The following is an 18,102-nucleotide window of genomic DNA, read 5'->3' on the forward strand; positions in this document are numbered from 1 at the left end:
TTTGAACCCGCGATCCCTCGACCGCGAGTCCGCTGCTCTAACCACTGTGCCTCCACAAGGAAGGGGGGGGGGCAACGTTGCTTTGCTGTAGTTCCAGCCCCAGGTCAGCTGTGATCCACTACACTTATGATCAAGACATTCTAGCCATGACCATCCCAGACAGACAGTCCCTAGAAACAGAGCCTGTGTTATCCTACGTCAGGTTGCTAAGCAAACTTAATTATCACACAGGTACCATCATTGTTTTCACAAAATGACTTGTCTGTTGATTAGTAAGTATACTTGCTTAATTGGCATATTGAATAACAAGTGACAGATGTTAATGATTGATGTACGAGTAGAGGAAACAAATGTGATTGATAAATGATTGATGTCTATAAGGGGGAGTAACTGTGACAGAAGCAAATGATTGAAGTGAATGGAAGGTGTAACTGCGACATAAGATGATTGATGTGTTAAGTAAGGGAAGTAACTGTGATGGAGGATAATGACTGATGATTGAATGGGGTGAGTAAGAGAGAGACTGATGTAAATGATTGACGTGATTGAGGGGAGTCACTGAGACTGATGTAAACAGTCATGTCGAGGTGTTGAGTAGGGCAGTAAGTGTGACAGATGTAATCAGCCGATGTGTGATTGAGGCGAGTAACGGTGACAGACGCAAATGATTGAAATGAATGGAAGGTGTAACTGCAACATAAAATGACTGATGTGTTAAGTAACGGAAGTAACTGTGATGGAGGATAATGACTGATGATTGAATGGGTTGAGTAAGAGAGAGACTGATGTAAATGATTGACGTGATTGAGGGGAGTCACTGAGACTGATGTAAATGACTGATGTGATTGAGGGGAGTCACTGAGACTGATGTAATTGAGGGGAGTCACTGAGACTGATGTAAATGACTGACGTGATTGAGGGGAGTCACTGAGACTGATGTAAATGACTGACGTGATTGAGGGGAGTCACTGAGACTGATGTAAATGACTGACGTGATTGAGGGGAGTCACTGAGACTGATGTGAATGACTGACGTGATTGAGGGGAGTCACTGAGACTGATGTAAATGACTGATGTGATTGAGGGGAGTCACTGAGACTGATGTAAATGACTGATGTGATTTAGGGGAGTCACTGAGACTGATGTAAACAATTGTGTCGAGGTGTTGAGTAGGGCAGTAAGTGTGACAGATGTAATCAGCCGATGTGTGATTGAGGTGAGTAACGGTGACAGATGCAAATGATTGAACGAAGGAGAGTAACTCACCTGTCGGATATTAATTGGTTGTTGTAGATGTAACGATTCGGAAACTTGCAGATATCCGGATGCATCCGATACTGGACGTTTAACATAATCACAGAATTTTTATCTTTGTACTTGTAGTGTTTACAGAGACGCTCAAACAGCGACTGACCATAGTTATACTCCAACGCAAGCTACAAATAAAGAACACAGGAATTACAATGTGGGGGAGGGGGCAACATATTTTTTTTTTTGTACCTTCTCGAGCCATACCTAGCTCATAAGGGCCGTTTTCCCGGTTTCTTGGCATATAGGTTCCCCACCTGAATGGGACACCGGTCCGTCGCAGGTGAGCTGCAAGATGCAGGAGGAAAGAGTGAGAGAAAGTTGTGGCGAAAGAGTCAGCAGAAGTTCGCCATTACCTTCTGCCAGAGCCGCGTGGGGATTAGGTGTTTCGCTCATAAACACACACATCGCCCGGTCTGAGATTTGAACCCGCGATCCCTCAACCGCGAGTCTGCTGCTCTAACCACTAGGCCATGTGCCTCCACAAGGAAGGGGGGGACAACGTTGCTTTGCTGTAGTTCCAGCCCCAGGTCAGCTGTGATCCACTACATCTATGATCAAGACATTCTAGCCATGACCATCCCAGATATTATTTCTCTATACATGGATTATATCTTAGTATGTTATGTATCATCATCATCATCATTATCATTGTCTAACATGATTCCCATGCTGGCATGGGTTGGACGGTATGACCAGAGCTGGCAAGCAAGGGAGCTGCATCAGGTCCCAGTTTGATCTAACAGTTTCTACAGCACCAGTCTTATAACTAAACCATTCAAAAGAGTGCTCCAGCACGGTCGCAATCCAGTGACCAAAACTTGAAAAAGACTTCAGACTTGTATAGAAGGCCATCATGCAAGGAGCATGATGGTATGTCACTCACCTGAGATATAATGGTAGGGGACAGTTGTTCTGTGTCCCCAATAAGGATCAGCTTGCAACAGTTGTACTGAAGGGGAATCAGGCTGTCCAATTCACAACATTGCGATGCCTGCAACAACAAGAAAACAAATTTGTTAGAGACCTTCCGTATTTGACGGCGTATAAGACACACTTTACCCCATAAAAAAATTCCCCCCCAAAAATCACCTTGGGTCCTATATGCAAAGTTGGGGCTCCCAAAGCTAATTTTGTACTCGTAAAAAAAAAAAGGTCCTTCCCAAGTCATAGAATAATACGGCTGATTTCCCGGTTTCTGTGGCAGATATATTCTATTTCTTTACTGCCCACAAGGGGCTAAACACAGAGGGGACAAACAAGGACAGACATAGGTATTGAGTCGATTACATCGACCCCAGTGCGTAACTGGTACTTAATTTATCGACCCCAAAAGGATGAAAGGCAAAGTCGACCTCGGCGGAATTTGAACTCAGAACGTAATGGCAGACAAAATAGCTATTTCTTTATTGCCCACAAGGGGCTAAACACAGAGGGGACAAACAAGGACAGACATAGGTATTGAGTCGATTACATCGACCCCAGTGCATAACTGGTACTTAATTTATCGACCCCAAAAGGATGAAAGGCAAAGTCGACCTCGGCGGAATTTGAACTCAGAACGTAATGGCAGACAAAATAGCTATTTCTTTACTGCCCACAAGGGGCTAAACATAGAGGGGACAAACAAGGACAGACAAAGGGATTAAGTTGATTACATCAACCCCAGTGCGTAACTGGTACTTATTTAATCAACCCTGAAAGGATGAAAGGCAAAGTCGAGCTCGGCGGAATTTGAACTCAGAACGTAACGGCAGACGAAATACCTATTTCTTTACCACCCACGACGGGCTTCTTTCAGTTTCCGTCTACCAAATCCACAAATCCACTCACAAGGCATTGGTCGGCCCGAAGCTATAGCAGAAGACACTTGCCCAAGATGCCACGCAGTGGGACTGAACCCAGAACCATGTGGTTGGTAAACAAGCTACTTACCACACAGCCACTCCTGCGCCTATATATATATATACATACATATATACGACTGGCTTCTTTCAGTTTCCGTCTACCAAATCCACTCACAAGGCTTTGGTTGGCCCGAGGCTATAGCAGAAGACACTTGCCCAAGATGCCACGCAGTGGGACTGAACCCGGAACCATGTGGTTGGTCAGCAAGCTACTTACCACACAGCCACTCCAACGCCTGATGAAATCAATCACAAAATGGTGCTAATGCCAACTGAGATCAATAAAAAAACACTTTGACTTACTTCATCAATTATAATACAACTGAATTGTTCATCAGCAAGTTTGCTAAGAATACGGCCACTGCCGCAAGTGCTCAGTGTGCCACAAATCACATCAGCTTTGCTTAATAAAGATTTTTCCATCGCTGCCTCCTCAGCAGGTGTGGGTTCAATACTGTTCATTGCCTGTAATTAAAGGAAAATACATTCAGTGGTTGTATATGTGAGATGTAAAGCGTAGAACTGTGGTTGCCGAAGTGGGCAGTACTGTCCCCCAGAAGAGAGTTGTATTGAAGTGGGGTGATAACGGGGTGGCCAAAAGGGGTCAAAGGATGTAAAAAAAACCCCAAATAATGGGTTAATTGGGTTAAGTTTTCATCATCATCATCATCATCATCATCATCGTTTAGCATCCGCTTTCCATGCTAGCATGGGTTGGACGGTTCAACTGGGGTCTGGGAAGCCAGTAGGCTGCACCAGGCCCAGTCTGATCTAGCAGTGTTTCTACGGCTGGATGCCCTTCCTAACGCCAACCACTCTGTGAGTGTAGTGGGTGCTTTTTACGTGCCAGACGAGGCTGGCAAACGTCCACGATCGGATGGTGCTTTTTACGTGGCACCGGCACGGGGGCCAGGCGAGGCTGGCAACGGCCACGAACGGATGGTGCTTTCTATGTGGCACCAGCACGGGGGCCAGACGAGGCTGGCAAACGGCCACGATCGGATGGTACTTTTTACGTGGCACCGGCACGGAGGCCAGACGAGGCTGGTAAACGGCCACGATCGGATGGTGCTTTTTACGTGCCAGTGGCACGGAGGCCAGATGAGGCTGGCAAACGGCCACGATCGGATGGTGCTTTTTATGTGGCACCGGCACGGGGGCCAGGCGAGGCTGGCAAACGGCCACGATCGGATGGTGCTTTTTACGTGCCACTGGCACGGAGGCCAGACGAGGCTGGTAAACGGCCACGATCGGATGGTGCTTTTTACGTGCCAGTGGCACGGAGGCCAGATGAGGCTGGCAAACGGCCACGATCGGATGGTGCTTTTTACGTGCCACTGGCACGGGGGCCAGGCAAGGCTGGCAAACGGCCACGATCGGATGGTGCTTTTTACGTGGCACCGGCACGGGGGCCAGGCAAGGCTGGCAAACGGCCATGATCGGATGGTGCTTTTTACGTGCCACTGGCACGGAGGCCAGATTTGTGAAATACAGTTGTTTTTAATTTGCTGCAGAAAAAGGCCTATGTCTGTGGTGAGTAGGTGAGTGGCCATATTAGGAATGTGGCCCAGGTGCCAAAAGGGTGACAGCCTGAACAGTTTGGGAACCAGTGATGTATGAGGGGGTGAGGCTGAAAAGTTAAGGGTATTGTAAAAGAGCAGGTTGGAAGCCCAACTTTCCGAGTTCTTTTACAGGGCTTAGAAAAACTGAAGGGCCACTACAATAAGTGTGTGAATCTGAGAGGGTAATATGTTGAATAAAACCATAAGTAACTGATCCTATTGTGCTTTATTTTACCCAAAGCCAGGAACTTTCCAGTTCATCAGACAGTAGGGCATCCCTTAGGCAGCAAGGTGGGCCTTGGCTGTCAGCAACAGAAGGGCCATCATCAGAGTTTGAAAACAAAGGAACAGAGAATTGTGGCAGGGGAGGAAGCAGAGGAGGAGGAAGTAGAGGAGGAAGAAGTGGAGGAGGAAGAAGAAGAGGAAAAAGGAGAAGAAGAAGAAGAGCAGGAAGGGGAGAGGAGATGAAGAGAAGGAAAAGGAGAATAAGAGGAGAAAGTGGAGGGGAAGAAGGCAAACAAGAAGAAGAAGAAGAACATACACAAAGTTGGTGGGGGAGACACATATACTGCAGTTTAAAAAAGGACTTGGAGTATGTGTGTGTGTGTGTCAGTGTGTCCGTGGGTAAAAATGTGCCATACTTACGGCTTGGTTGTTCTCTAGTTGTTTCTTGAGTAAGTCCACCTTGTCCTTGATGTATCTTGAGTCTTTTTTTAATTTACGAATCTGAAAAGAAACAACAGAAAGACAAAACCAGGTTTGACATCGTTGATAGAAGTATGGAGAATGAAAGCAAGGGGGGGGGACAAAGGGAAAGAGAGAGAGACAAACAGATAGAGAGAGAGAGAGACAAAGGGAGAGAGAGACAGACAGAAAGACAGATAGAGAGAGACAGACAGACACAGAGAGAGAAAGAGAAAAAGAGACAGACAGATAGAGAGAGAGAGGCAAAGGGAAAGAGAGAGAGAGACAAACAGATAGAGAGACAGATAGAGAGAGAGACAGATAGAAAGACAGATAGAGAGAGACAAAGGGAGGGAGAGAGAGAAACAGACAGACACAGAGACAGAAAGAGAGAGAGAGACAAAGAGAGAGAGACAGATAGAGAGAGTGACAGAGAGAGAGAGAGAGAAAGAGAGAGACAGACAGATAGAGAGAGAGACAGACACAGAGAGAGAAAGAGAGACAGACAGACACAGAGAGAGAAAGAGAGAGAAAGAGAGAGAGAGACAGACAGACAGAAAGACAGATAGAGAGATAGATAAAGAGAGACAGATAGAGAGAGAGACAGACAGACACAGAGAGAGAAAGAGACAGAAACAGATAGAGAGAGAGAGAGAGGTTTGTGCTCGATTTTTCATATTTATATATATATACTCTTTACTCGTTTCAGTCATTTGACTGTGACCATGCTGGAGCACCGCCTTTAGTCAGGACTTATTCTTTGTAAGCCCAGCACTTATTCCATCGGTCTCTTTTTGCCGAACTGCTAAGTGATGAGGACATAAACACACCAACATCGGTTGTCAAGCGATGGTGGGTGTGTGAATTTGAGAGAGGAATATGTTGAGCAAAATCATAATTAACTGATCCTTCTGTATTTTCTTTTACCCAAAGCTAGGAAATTTTCAGCATGTCCTTGCGTATATCAGGCACGTGCCGTCAGTAATCACTCAGGGCAGGCAGTAGGTGACGTCTATGTAGTGAAAGATGCGAAAAAATAAGTGAAACACAGGCACGCGACTGAGTTGGAGGCAGTTTTACTTCTGCCTTTACAGCACGTATAGAAAACGTTGTTGCAGGAATGCACACAGCATGTGTGCTACAGCATTACTATACTCTTTACTCTTTTACTTGTTTCAGTCATTTGACTGCGGCCATGCTGGAGCACCGCCTTTAGTCGAGCAAATTAACCCCGGGACTTATTCTTTGTAAGCCCAGTACTTATTCTATCGGTCTCTTTTGCCGAACCGCTAAGTGACGGGGACGTAAACACACCAGCATCGGTTGTCAAGCAATGCTAGGGGGACAAACAAAGACACACAAACATATACACACACTTATATATATACATATACATATATACGACAGGCTTCTTTCAGTTTCCGTCTACCAAATCCACTCATAAGGCATTGGTCAGCCTGGGGCTATAGCAGAAGACACTTGCCCAAGATGTCACGCAGTGGGACTGAACCCGGAACCATGTGGTTGGTTAGCAAGCTACTTACCACACAGCCACTCCTGCGCCTAATACTGAAATTGAAAAGCAGGGGCAAATTATGCCTACCTAATCTACAAAAAGCATAAAATATTTTGCATTTTATGTTTAGTAATCAGAGTAACCTTCAAAATTTTATTGAATCTGGTGCATATTTTGCCATAAAAGGTAAATGTTGCTATCGATTTATTTTATTCAGAGTAGGCACTGCCTACCTTGCCTACCCAGACGACACATCCCTCATGTGTATTTGTGTCATCATCATCATCATCATCGTTTAACGTCCGCTTTCCATGCTAGCATGGGTTGGACTATTTTGACTGAGGGCTGGCGAACCAGAGGATTGCACCAGGCTCCAATCTTGATTTGGCAGAGTTTCTACAGCTGGATGCTTTTCCTAATGCCAACCACTCCAAGAGTGTAGTGGGTGCTTTTTACGTGCCACCGGCACAGGGGCCAATCAGGCAGTACTGGCAATGACCTCGCTTGAATCTTTTTACATGTGTCACCGGCACAGGTGCCAGTAAGGCGACGTTGGTAACGATCACGCTCGAATGGTGCCCTTTAAGTGCCACTGGCATGGAAGCCGGTTGGCTGCTCTGGCAACGATCAAACGGGGATGGTGCTCTTGGTATCCTACTAACATGGGCACAAGTGCCAGTAAGGTGACACTGGTAACGATCACGCTCGAATGGTGCCCTTTAAGTCCCACTGGCACGGAAGCCGGTTAGCTGCTCTGTCAATGATCACGCTCGTGTGTGTGTGTATATATATATATATATATATATATATATATATATATTTGTGTGTGCATATCAGTCGGCCTGTGTGTATATATGTGTGTATATATATATTTGTGTGTGCATATCAGTCGGCCTGTGTGTATATATGTGTATATATATTTGTGTGTGCATATCAGTCGGCCTGTGTGTATATGTGTATATACATATATTTGTGTGTGCATATCAGTCGGCCTGTGTGTATATATATATTTGTGTGTGCATATCAGTCGGCCTGTGTGTATATATATATTTTTGTGTGCATATCAGTCGGCCTGTGTGTGTATATATATTTGTGTGTGCATATCAGTCGGCCTGTGTGTATATATATATTTGTGTGTGCATATCAGTCGGCCTGTGTGTATATATATATTTGTGTGTGCATATCAGTCGGCCTGTGTGTATATATATATTTGTGTGTGCATATCAGTCGGCCTGTGTGTATATATATATTTGTGTGTGCATATCAGTCGGCCTGTGTGTATATATATTTTTGTGTGCATATCAGTCGGCCTGTGTGTATATATATATTTGTGTGTGCATATCAGTCGGCCTGTGTGTATATATATATTTTTGTGTGCATATCAGTCGGCCTGTGTGTATATATATATTTGTGTGTGCATATCAGTCGGCCTGTGTGTATATATATATTTGTGTGTGCATATCAGTCGGCCTGTGTGTATATATATATTTTGTGTGTGCATATCAGTCGGCCTGTGTGTATATATATATTTGTTGTGTGCATATCAGTCGGCCTGTGTGTATATATATTTGTGTGTGCATATCAGTCGGCCTGTGTGTATATATATATTTGTGTGTGCATATCAGTCGGCATGTGTGTATATATATATTTGTGTGTGCATATCAGTCGGCCTGTGTGTATATATATATTTGTGTGTGCATATCAGTCGGCCTGTGTGTATATATATATTTGTGTGTGCATATCAGTTGGCCTGTGTGTATATATATATTTGTGTGTGCATATCAGTCGGCATGTGTGTATATATATATTTGTGTGTGCATATCAGTCGGCCTGTGTGTATATATGTGTATATATATATTTGTGTGTGCATATCAGTCGGCCTGTGTGTATATATGTGTATATATATATTTGTGTGTGCATATCAGTCGGCATGTGTGTATATATATATTTGTGTGTGCATATCAGTCGGCCTGTGTGTAGATATATATTTGTGTGTGCATATCAGTCGGCCTGTGTGTATATATGTGTATATATATATTTGTGTGAGCATATCAGTCGGCCTGTGTGTATATATATATTGTGTGTGCATATCAGTCGGCATGTGTGTATATATATTTTTGTGTGCATATCAGTCGGCCTGTGTGTATATATGTGTATATATATATTTGTGTTGCATATCAGTCGGCCTGTGTGTATATTATATATTTGTGTGTGCATATCAGTCGGCCTGTGTGTATATATATATTTGTGTGTGCATATCAGTCGGCCTGTGTTATATATATATTTGTGTGTGCATATCAGTCGGCCTGTGGTATATATATATTTTGTGTGTGCATATCAGTCGGCTGTGTGTATATATATATTTGTGTGTGCATATCAGTCGCATGTGTGTATATATATATTTGTGTGTGCATATCAGTCGGCTGTGTGTATATATATATTTGTGTGTGCATATCAGTCGGCCTGTGTGTATATATATATTTGTGTGTGCATATCAGTTGGCCTGTGTGTATATATGTGTATATATATATTTGTGTGTGCATATCAGTCGGCCTGTGTGTATATGTGTGTATATATATATTTGTGTGAGCATATCAGTCGGCCTGTGTGTATATATATATATTTGTGTGTGCATATCAGTCGGCCTGTGTGTCTGTTTATATGCATGTGTGTCTTCAAGTACTTACTTTCTCATCCCTTAATGAACTCTTGGTTGTTTGTTCATTTTACAGATTTCCTCTTCGTTCCATTTTAGTTCGTTACAATACTGTTTTTTCTCTGCCAACATGCAGGACTGTTTCACTCCATCTAAACACACACAGAAAAACATACACAGAAGAAAAGAAGAAAAAAAATGCTTTAGAACGACCAACCTGAAATCTTTATATATAAAACTAAAGTTGTGTGAGAGTCTGTCTCCTCCGATTTAGATTCCTAACTACTCCCACATTTTGCGGTGCAGTTTAACCAAATTCGGGTATCTTATAGTCGTGATTCATATCGGGCCCTTCTGGGTATTAGCGCGCGTCTACGATGAGTCTACGATTTTAAAAATAATTTAACATCATTTTTTTATTCCATTTTAATGCAAAATTTTTCGTGTGTCGATGGCGGCGGAGTTGGCGTCCATGGTCACACCTGCACCTGTTTGCTTCTCCCCTTCTTCCCTCCCTCGTGAAGCTGTGGGGAAGGGAGTGTAAGGAAATCAACGCCGTAAAGCATTGTCAAGGAGACCAGCGTTCTTTTAGAACAACGACTTCATGGCTTGAAGACACCAAAACAGAAATGGCTAAGAAAGCCCGAATTGGCATCTATAAGGGAAGTAACTCTCTAAAAATGCTTATATAGTTATTTCCCTTACAAACCCGAGCAACGCCGGGCGATACTGCTAGTCTTTATATATAAAAGTAAGGTTGTGTGTCTGTCTCCTACGATTTAGATTCCTAACTACTCCCACATTTTGCGGTGCAGTTTAACCAAAACCAGGTATCATATAGTCGTGATTCATGTCGAGCCCTTCTGGGTATTAGCACCATCCAACCAAAATGCAAATATATGGGAAACTACCACCTGTGTCATCTCTTGTGAAAGGTAGGAGGGTCCAGTTTGCTGGACATTGTTGTAGAGCTGAAAAAGAAGTAATTTCTACTCTTCTCCTCTGGAAGCCATCTACTCGCAATACCAGAGGGCGCACACTCTCCTACCCTGATGTAATCTCCAGGGATACAGGCATCCAGCAACAGGACCTCCGTAATGCCATGATGGACTGTGAAGTCTGGCGTAGCATGGTAAATTCCATTGTCTCGACCACGGTCAAACAATGATGATGATGACGATTTAAAAGAAAATTTACCATCGTTTTTTTCCTTTTTAATGCATTTTTTCGCTATTATATAAGGGAAGTAACTCTCTAAAAATGTCTACGATGAGTCAACGATTTTAAAAAAAAATTACCATAATTTTATTTCCATTTTTAATGCATTTTTTTTGCTATTTTTTGGCTATAACTTTCTAAAATTGCTTATATAGTTATTTCCCTTACAAACCCGAGCAACGCCGGGCGATACTGCTAGTGAAGACAAAACGTTAAAGACTTGTTTTATTTATATTTCCTGAGCGCCATACTAATACAGCTGTTTGTTTGTATTCCACCTGCCTTCGTCTTTTGTTTATTTTCGTAAACCTGCCTTCGTCTTTTGTTTATTTTCGTAAACCTGCCTTCGTCTTTTGTTTATTTTCGTAAACCTGCCTTCGTCTTTTGTCTATTTTCATAAAGCTTCCCGTTATATATATATATATAATAATAATAAATATTAGGGAATAAATCCAAATTTACAGGGAAAAATCAGATTTAGGATTAAATCCAATTTTATAGTAAAATATTATATAATATATAATATAATTCGAGACAAAACCACTATTTTGCAAAACAAACAAGGAAAGACTTAATCAATACATAAAAATTTTTGTTTTTGTTTTTTTTGTTTTTGTTGTTTTGTTTTTTGTACATCTTTAAATAAGAAAACTTTAATAATAGGATTCTTTATATTCAATTGTTTATAGGGTTTATTTTAGATTATATATAGGTTATATATAGGTTATATATATTTACATTTTTCATTGATAATTTTATTATTTTAAACTTATATTTTAATATATATTGATATTTTAGATCGAAAATCCACCTGACGAATGTCATTGAAGACATGAAACGATTGTAGTAGCGGTTTATTTCTTTATATTAAAAATTTTTATGTATTGATTAAGTCTTTCCTTGTTTGTTTTGCAAAATAGTGGTTTTGTCTCGAATTATATTATATATATATATATTATATATATATATATATAATATATATATATATATATATATATATATATTCAATATGTGTCTGCGTGTGTACCATTGGTGATATTTTTTTTCTCTATCTTCCCTTCTTTTGATCTTTCCTTTTCCTATGATTCTGACGAAGAGCTCCACTCGAAACGTTAGATCCTCCTTCTTTCTTTCCTTCCTGAGCGTCCAATAACACTATAGTTGTTCCACTATATATTTATATATATATATATATATATATAATATATATATATATATATATATTTATTTATATATATATTTATATTATATTTATATACTCTTTTAATTGTTTCAGTCATTTGACTGCGGCCATGCTGGAGCACCGCATTTAATCGAGCAGCTCGACCCAGGGACTTATTCTTTTGTAAGCCCAGTACTTATTCTATCGGTCTCTTTTTCCGAACACTTGCCCAAGGTGCCACGCAGTGGGACTGAACCCGGAACCATGTGGTTGGTGAACAAGCTACTTACCACACAGCCACTCCTGTGCCTATATATATATATATATTTATATATATATATATATTTATATACATATATCTCATCTCATAAATAATGTGGTTTTTTAATACTTCTTTTATTTTTCAAAATTTAAGATACAGTTTTTTTTAAATCTAAAATATAATCTTCTTTAGATATTCAAATAACTGTTTCATTACAAAATGGATGGGAAGCACTCCGTCGGTTACGACGACGAGGGTTCCGGTTGATCCGAATCAACGGAACAGCCTGCTCGTGAAATTAACGTGTAAGTGGCTGAGCACTCCACAGACACATGTACCCTTACCGTAGTTCTCGGGGATATTCAGTGTGACACAGAGAGTGACAAGGCCGGCACTTGAAATACAGGTACAACAGAAACAGGAACTAAGAGTGAGAGAAAGTTGCGGTGAAAGAGTACAGCAGGGATCACCACCATCCCCTGCCGGAGCCTCGTGGAGCTTTTAGGTGGTTTCGCTCAATAAACACTCACAACGCCTGGTCTGGGAATCGAAACTGCGATCCTATGACTGCAAGTCCGCTGCCCTAACCACTGGGCCATTGCGCCTCCACGTTACAAAATAACAAATGAATGGTCAGAGACAGAGGGGGGGACACACTTACTTGGTTTGAAGTTCCGCAGGATAAGTTTCTTCATACTGTATTCGATAACATCGTTGTGAATATATTTAGGGTTTCCGATACGGACGAATTTTAAGGGCACTTTGGACTTCGCTGAAAATATATACACATAGATATACAAAAGCATATACAGTAATATGTATGCATACACATACACACACACAGATATACAAAAGCATATGCACACACACACACAAAAGCATATGCACACACACACACACACACACACATACAAAAGCATATGCACACTCACACACACATTTATCCGTGAACATTTGATTCAAACTGAAAAAAAAACTTTTAAATTCTGGTACTGCGGGGTCACTCCGAAAAGCTCTATCTGCGACGATTTCATCTCAATCGAAGGAGAGGGGCTTTCTCCGTCCGGGTTGCGGGTCCATGGAATAAGCTGCCGGACGAGATGGTGAAGATGTCGACGACCGCTTTGTTCAAAGTCTCCCTTGGCCACAAATGGCCTGAACTCTTTGCATGAACACCCTTACCTGTATATAACTCCATGTGCCCCTACATGGCCTTACTTTTTGCTTTTGAGCCAAATTAACTAACTAACTGACTTCTACATACTCTTTTTTACTCTTTTACTTGTTTCAGTCAATTGACTGCGGCCATGCTGGAGCACAGCCTTTAGTCGAGCAAATCGACCCCAGGACTTATTCTTTGTAAGCCCAGTACTTATTCTATCGGTCTCTTTTTGCCGAACCGCTAAGTGACGGGGACGTAAACACACCAGCATCGGTTGTCAAGCAATGCTAGGGGGACAAACACAGACACACATACATACACATATATATATATACATATATACGACAGGCTTCTTTCAGTTTCCGTCTACCAAATCCACTCACAAGGCTTTGGTCAGCCCGGGGCTATAGCAGAAGACACTAGCCCAAGATGCCACGCAGTGGGACTGAACCCGGAACCATTTGGTTGGTAAGCAAGCTACTTACCACACAGCCACTCCTATATATACGACAGGCTTCTTTCAGTTTCCGTCTACCAAATCCGCTCACAAGGCTTTGGTCAGCCCGGGGCTATAGTAGAAGACACTTGCCCAAGATGCCACGCAGTGGGACTGAACCCGGAACCATGTGGTTGGTTAGCAAGCTACTTACCACACAGCCGCTCCTACATATACGACAGGCCTCTTTCAGTTTCCGTCTACCAAATCCACTCACAAGGCTTTGGTCGGCCCGGGGCTATAGCAGAAGACACTTGCCCAAGATGCCACGCAGTGGGACTGAACCCGGAACCATGTGGTTGGTAGACAAGCTACTTACCACACAGCCACTCCTACATATACGACAGGCCTCTTTCAGTTTCCGTCTACCAAATCCACTCACAAGGCTTTGGTCGGCCCGGGGCTATAGTAGAAGACACTTGCCCAAGATGCCACGCAGTGGGACTGAACCCGGAACCATGTGGTTGGTAGACAAGCTACTTACCACACAGCCACTCCTGCGCCTATGGAGCAAGTTTCAATACAAAGCACGAAGTTTTGTACCAAGATTCAACATTAAATTAGGGGTACAGCTTATACCTGAGCACAGTTTATACATTGAGTAAATGCATGTGTGCGTGCATATCTCTGTTATATTTTTGTTTCATTCATTAGAGTGCAGCAATGCTGGGGCACCACCTTTGGGAGGTTTTAGTTGAATGAATTAACCCCAGCACAATAAGCCTGGGACTTATTCTATCAGTGTCTTTTGCCAAACTGCCAAGTTATAGGGATGTAAACACACCAACACCAGTTGTCAAGCAGAGGTGGGAGACAAACAACACACACACACGCATTAAAAATAGTAGCCACATTTTCCATAGACTATAATCTACCTAGGCGCAGGAGTGGCTGTGTGGTAAGTAGCTTGCTTACCAACCACATGGTTCCGGGTTCAGTCCCACTGCGTGGCATCTTGGGCAAGTGCCTTCTGCTATAGCCTCGGAAACCGGCCCTTATGGGATGGTTCGACATGGTTCGAGAAGGTATCTTTAGATTAGGCGGCAGGAGTGGCTGTGTGGTAAGTAGCTTGCTTACCAACCACATGGTTCCGGGTTCAGTCCCACTGCGTGGCATCTTGGGCAAGTGCCTTCTGCTATAGCCTCGGGAAACCGGCCCTTATGGGATGGTTCGACATGGTTCGAGAAGGTATCTTTAGATTAGGCGCAGGAGTGGCTGTGTGGTAAGTAGCTTGCTTACCAACCACATGGTTCCGGGTTCAGTCCCACTGCGTGGCATCTTGGGCAAGTGCCTTCTGCTATAGCCTCGGGAAACCGGCCCTTATGGGATGGTTCGACATGGTTCGAGAAGGTATCTTTAGATTAGGCGCAGGAGTGGCTGTGTGGTAAGTAGCTTGCTTACCAACCACATGGTTCCGGGTTCAGTCCCACTGCGTGGCATCTTGGGCAAGTGTCTTCTACTATAGCCTTGGACCGACCAAGGCCTTGTGAGTGGATTTGGTAGACGGAAACTGAAAGAAGCTCATCATATATATGTATATATATATATGTGTGTATGTGTGTATGTGTGTGTGTGTCTGTGTTTGTCCCCCTAGCATTGCTTGACAACCGATGCTGGTGTGTTTACGTCCCCGTCACTAAGCGGTTCGGCAAAAGAGACCAATAGAATAAGTACTGGGCTTACAAAGAATAAGTCCCGGGGTCGATTTGCTCGACTAAAAAAGGCGGTGCTCCAGCATGGCCGCAGTCAAATGACTGAAACAAGTAAAAGAGTAAAGTGTACCTTCTTAAAAGAACGGGGATGAACAATTGGGTGATGTAGTCCTGCCTGGACTGTGTTTGAATAAAAAAGATGGGGAGGTCACAACTGGAATGTCTTTAATCTCAGAACTACTGGAACAAGCTTGACCTGGGGGAAAACAACAGCAAAAAAAAACATTAGGGGTTTACCTTGAGCCTTTTGTCTGTTTTCAATCAAGCGTCGCATTAACTCATCCACAGCCCCATTTGAAGGGGCACACAGCAGGATCTTACTCTGGGGCTTCTGTTCCTGAAAAAAAAAAACATAAGAAAAGGGGTCAATGAAGGAAAAAGGGCAAAGATAAAGAAACCAAGTAAAGCTCAAATCAAATCAACACCCTACAATAATAATAATAATAATAATAATTTTTTTCTTTTCTTTACGACTCACAAGGGGCTAAACACAGAGGGGACAAACTAGGACAGACAGACGGATTAAGTCGATTACATCGACCCCAGTGCGTAACTGGTACTTAATTTATCGACCCCGAAAGGATGAAAGGCAAAGTCAACCTCGGTGGAATTTGAACTCACAATGTAACGGCAGACGAAATACCACAAAGCATTTTGCCTAGCGTGCTAACGATTCTGCCAGCTCATGGCCCTATTAATAATAATAATAAAAATAATGATAATGATAATAATAATAATAATAATCTTTTCTACTCTAAACACAAGACCAGAAATTTTGAGGGAGGGCGCCAGTCGATTAGGTCAACCCCAGTACACAACTGGTACTTAATTTATCGACTCCGAAAGGATGAAAGGCAATGTTGACCTCAGCGGAGTTTGAACTCTGAACATAACAGCAGACGAAATACTACTAAGCATTTCGCTCAGCATGCTAACAATTCTGCCAGCTTGCCGCTATAATAATAATGATAATAATAATAATAATAATGATGATGATAATAATATAATAATAATAATAATAATGATAATAATAATAATAATGATGATGATAATAATAATGATAATGATAATAACAATAATAATATTAATGATAATAATAATAATAATAATAATAATAATAATGATAATAATAATGATAATAATAATAATGATAATGATAATAATAATAATAATAATAATAATATTAATAATAATAATATTAATAATAATAATAATAATAATAATGATAATAATAATCCTTTCTACTGTAGGCACAAGACCTGAAATTTGGGGGTTGCGGACTAGTTGATCACATTGACCCCAGTGCGTAACTGGTACTTAATTTATCGACCCCGAAAGGATGAAAGGCAAAGTCGACCTTGGTGGAGTTTGAACTCCAGTAATGCTGCGATGGACTGGCGTCCCGTCCAGCTGGCGGGAGGCAGGGCTAGGACACATATGCCACAGAAACTGGGCCCACAAGCCTGGCTAGGATTGAAAAGGGCACATAAATAAAAAAATAAATAAATGTTGGGGTGTCATTGTGAATAGGTGTGGTTGCCGTTTGTCCAGACATATTTCAAGGGATCAAGGCACAACAGTCAGAGAGTAAGAGATGATGGGGGCAATGTAGATAAGCCTGAGCCTACATATATATAGATGTCCCATTCTCCACTACCATCACTATATCTGCTTTTTTACGAAACTGAACCTCGTCCGACGACAGGCAACCATGCCAACCTCCCTTCATTGGACACTAAACCCTGCTTGCGAAGACCTGTTGGGGCAAGTGAAATCGGAATCGAAATTGAACCAATCCTATGACTGGCACCCGGCCATTGCCAGGACCGCTGGACTGACTCCTGTGCAGGTGGCAAGTGAAGAAACACCATTTCGACCCCGTGCTTGAGGAGATCCATTGAGTCAAGTACATCAAAATCAATGGAAACTGCATTTGTGATTCCTGTGCCAGTGGGATGTAAAAAGCACCATCCAAACGTGGCCGATGCCAGCACCACCTTGACTGGCTTCCATGCCGGTGGCACGTAAAAAGCACTATCCGAATCGTGGCCGATGCCAGCGCCACCTTGACTGGCTTCCGTGCCGGTGGCACGTAAAATGCATCAATCCGATCGTGGCCGTTGCCAGCCTTGCCTGGCACCTGTGCAGGTGGCACGTAAAAAGCACCCACTACACTCACGGAGTGGTTGGCGTTAGGAAGGGCATCCAGCTGTAGAAACTCTGCCAGATCAGACTGGAGCCTGGTGCAGCCTTCTGGCGTCCCAGATCCCCGGTCGAACCGTCCAACCCATGCTAGGTGGAACGTAAAAAGCACCATCTGAACGTGGCTGATGCCAGCACCGCCCAGACTGGCTTCCGTGCCAGTGGCACGTAAAAAGCGTTATCCGAATCGTGGCCGATGCCAGCGCCGCCTTGACTGGCTTCCGTGCCGGTGGCATGTAAAATGCACCAATCTGAT

At 42.7% G+C, this 18,102-nt stretch overlaps 2 protein-coding genes across 5 annotated transcripts in view; both read right to left on the bottom strand.

Annotated features, from left to right (window-relative positions):
* LOC115225802 (lysosomal acid phosphatase) overlaps positions 1–7,640 on the bottom strand; it is a 71,141-nt gene extending 63,501 nt beyond the window's left edge. Inside the window, exons 1-5 of the mRNA XM_036514514.1 lie at positions 7,635–7,640; positions 5,422–5,502; positions 3,518–3,679; positions 2,194–2,301; positions 1,266–1,435 (exon numbers count right to left, since the gene is read on the bottom strand). Coding sequence (XP_036370407.1) covers positions 1,266–1,435; positions 2,194–2,301; positions 3,518–3,679; positions 5,422–5,502; positions 7,635–7,640 — 527 coding nt within the window. The remainder of the gene's footprint in view (positions 1–1,265; positions 1,436–2,193; positions 2,302–3,517; positions 3,680–5,421; positions 5,503–7,634) is intronic.
* LOC115225662 overlaps positions 3,618–18,102 on the bottom strand; it is a 45,142-nt gene continuing 30,657 nt past the window's right edge. For all 4 annotated transcript variants that reach the window (XM_036514762.1, XM_036514763.1, XM_036514761.1 and 1 more), the window contains 5 exons: positions 15,882–15,981; positions 12,936–13,046; positions 9,664–9,784; positions 5,422–5,502; positions 3,618–3,679 (listed from right to left, as the gene is read on the bottom strand). In XM_036514762.1, the coding sequence (XP_036370655.1) occupies positions 9,675–9,784; positions 12,936–13,046; positions 15,882–15,981 (321 nt within the window). In that variant the 3' untranslated portion in view covers positions 3,618–3,679; positions 5,422–5,502; positions 9,664–9,674. The remainder of the gene's footprint in view (positions 3,680–5,421; positions 5,503–9,663; positions 9,785–12,935; positions 13,047–15,881; positions 15,982–18,102) is intronic.

This window comes from Octopus sinensis, linkage group LG28 (assembly GCF_006345805.1).
Source record: "Octopus sinensis linkage group LG28, ASM634580v1, whole genome shotgun sequence".
Lineage (NCBI taxonomy): Eukaryota > Metazoa > Mollusca > Cephalopoda > Octopoda > Octopodidae > Octopus > Octopus sinensis.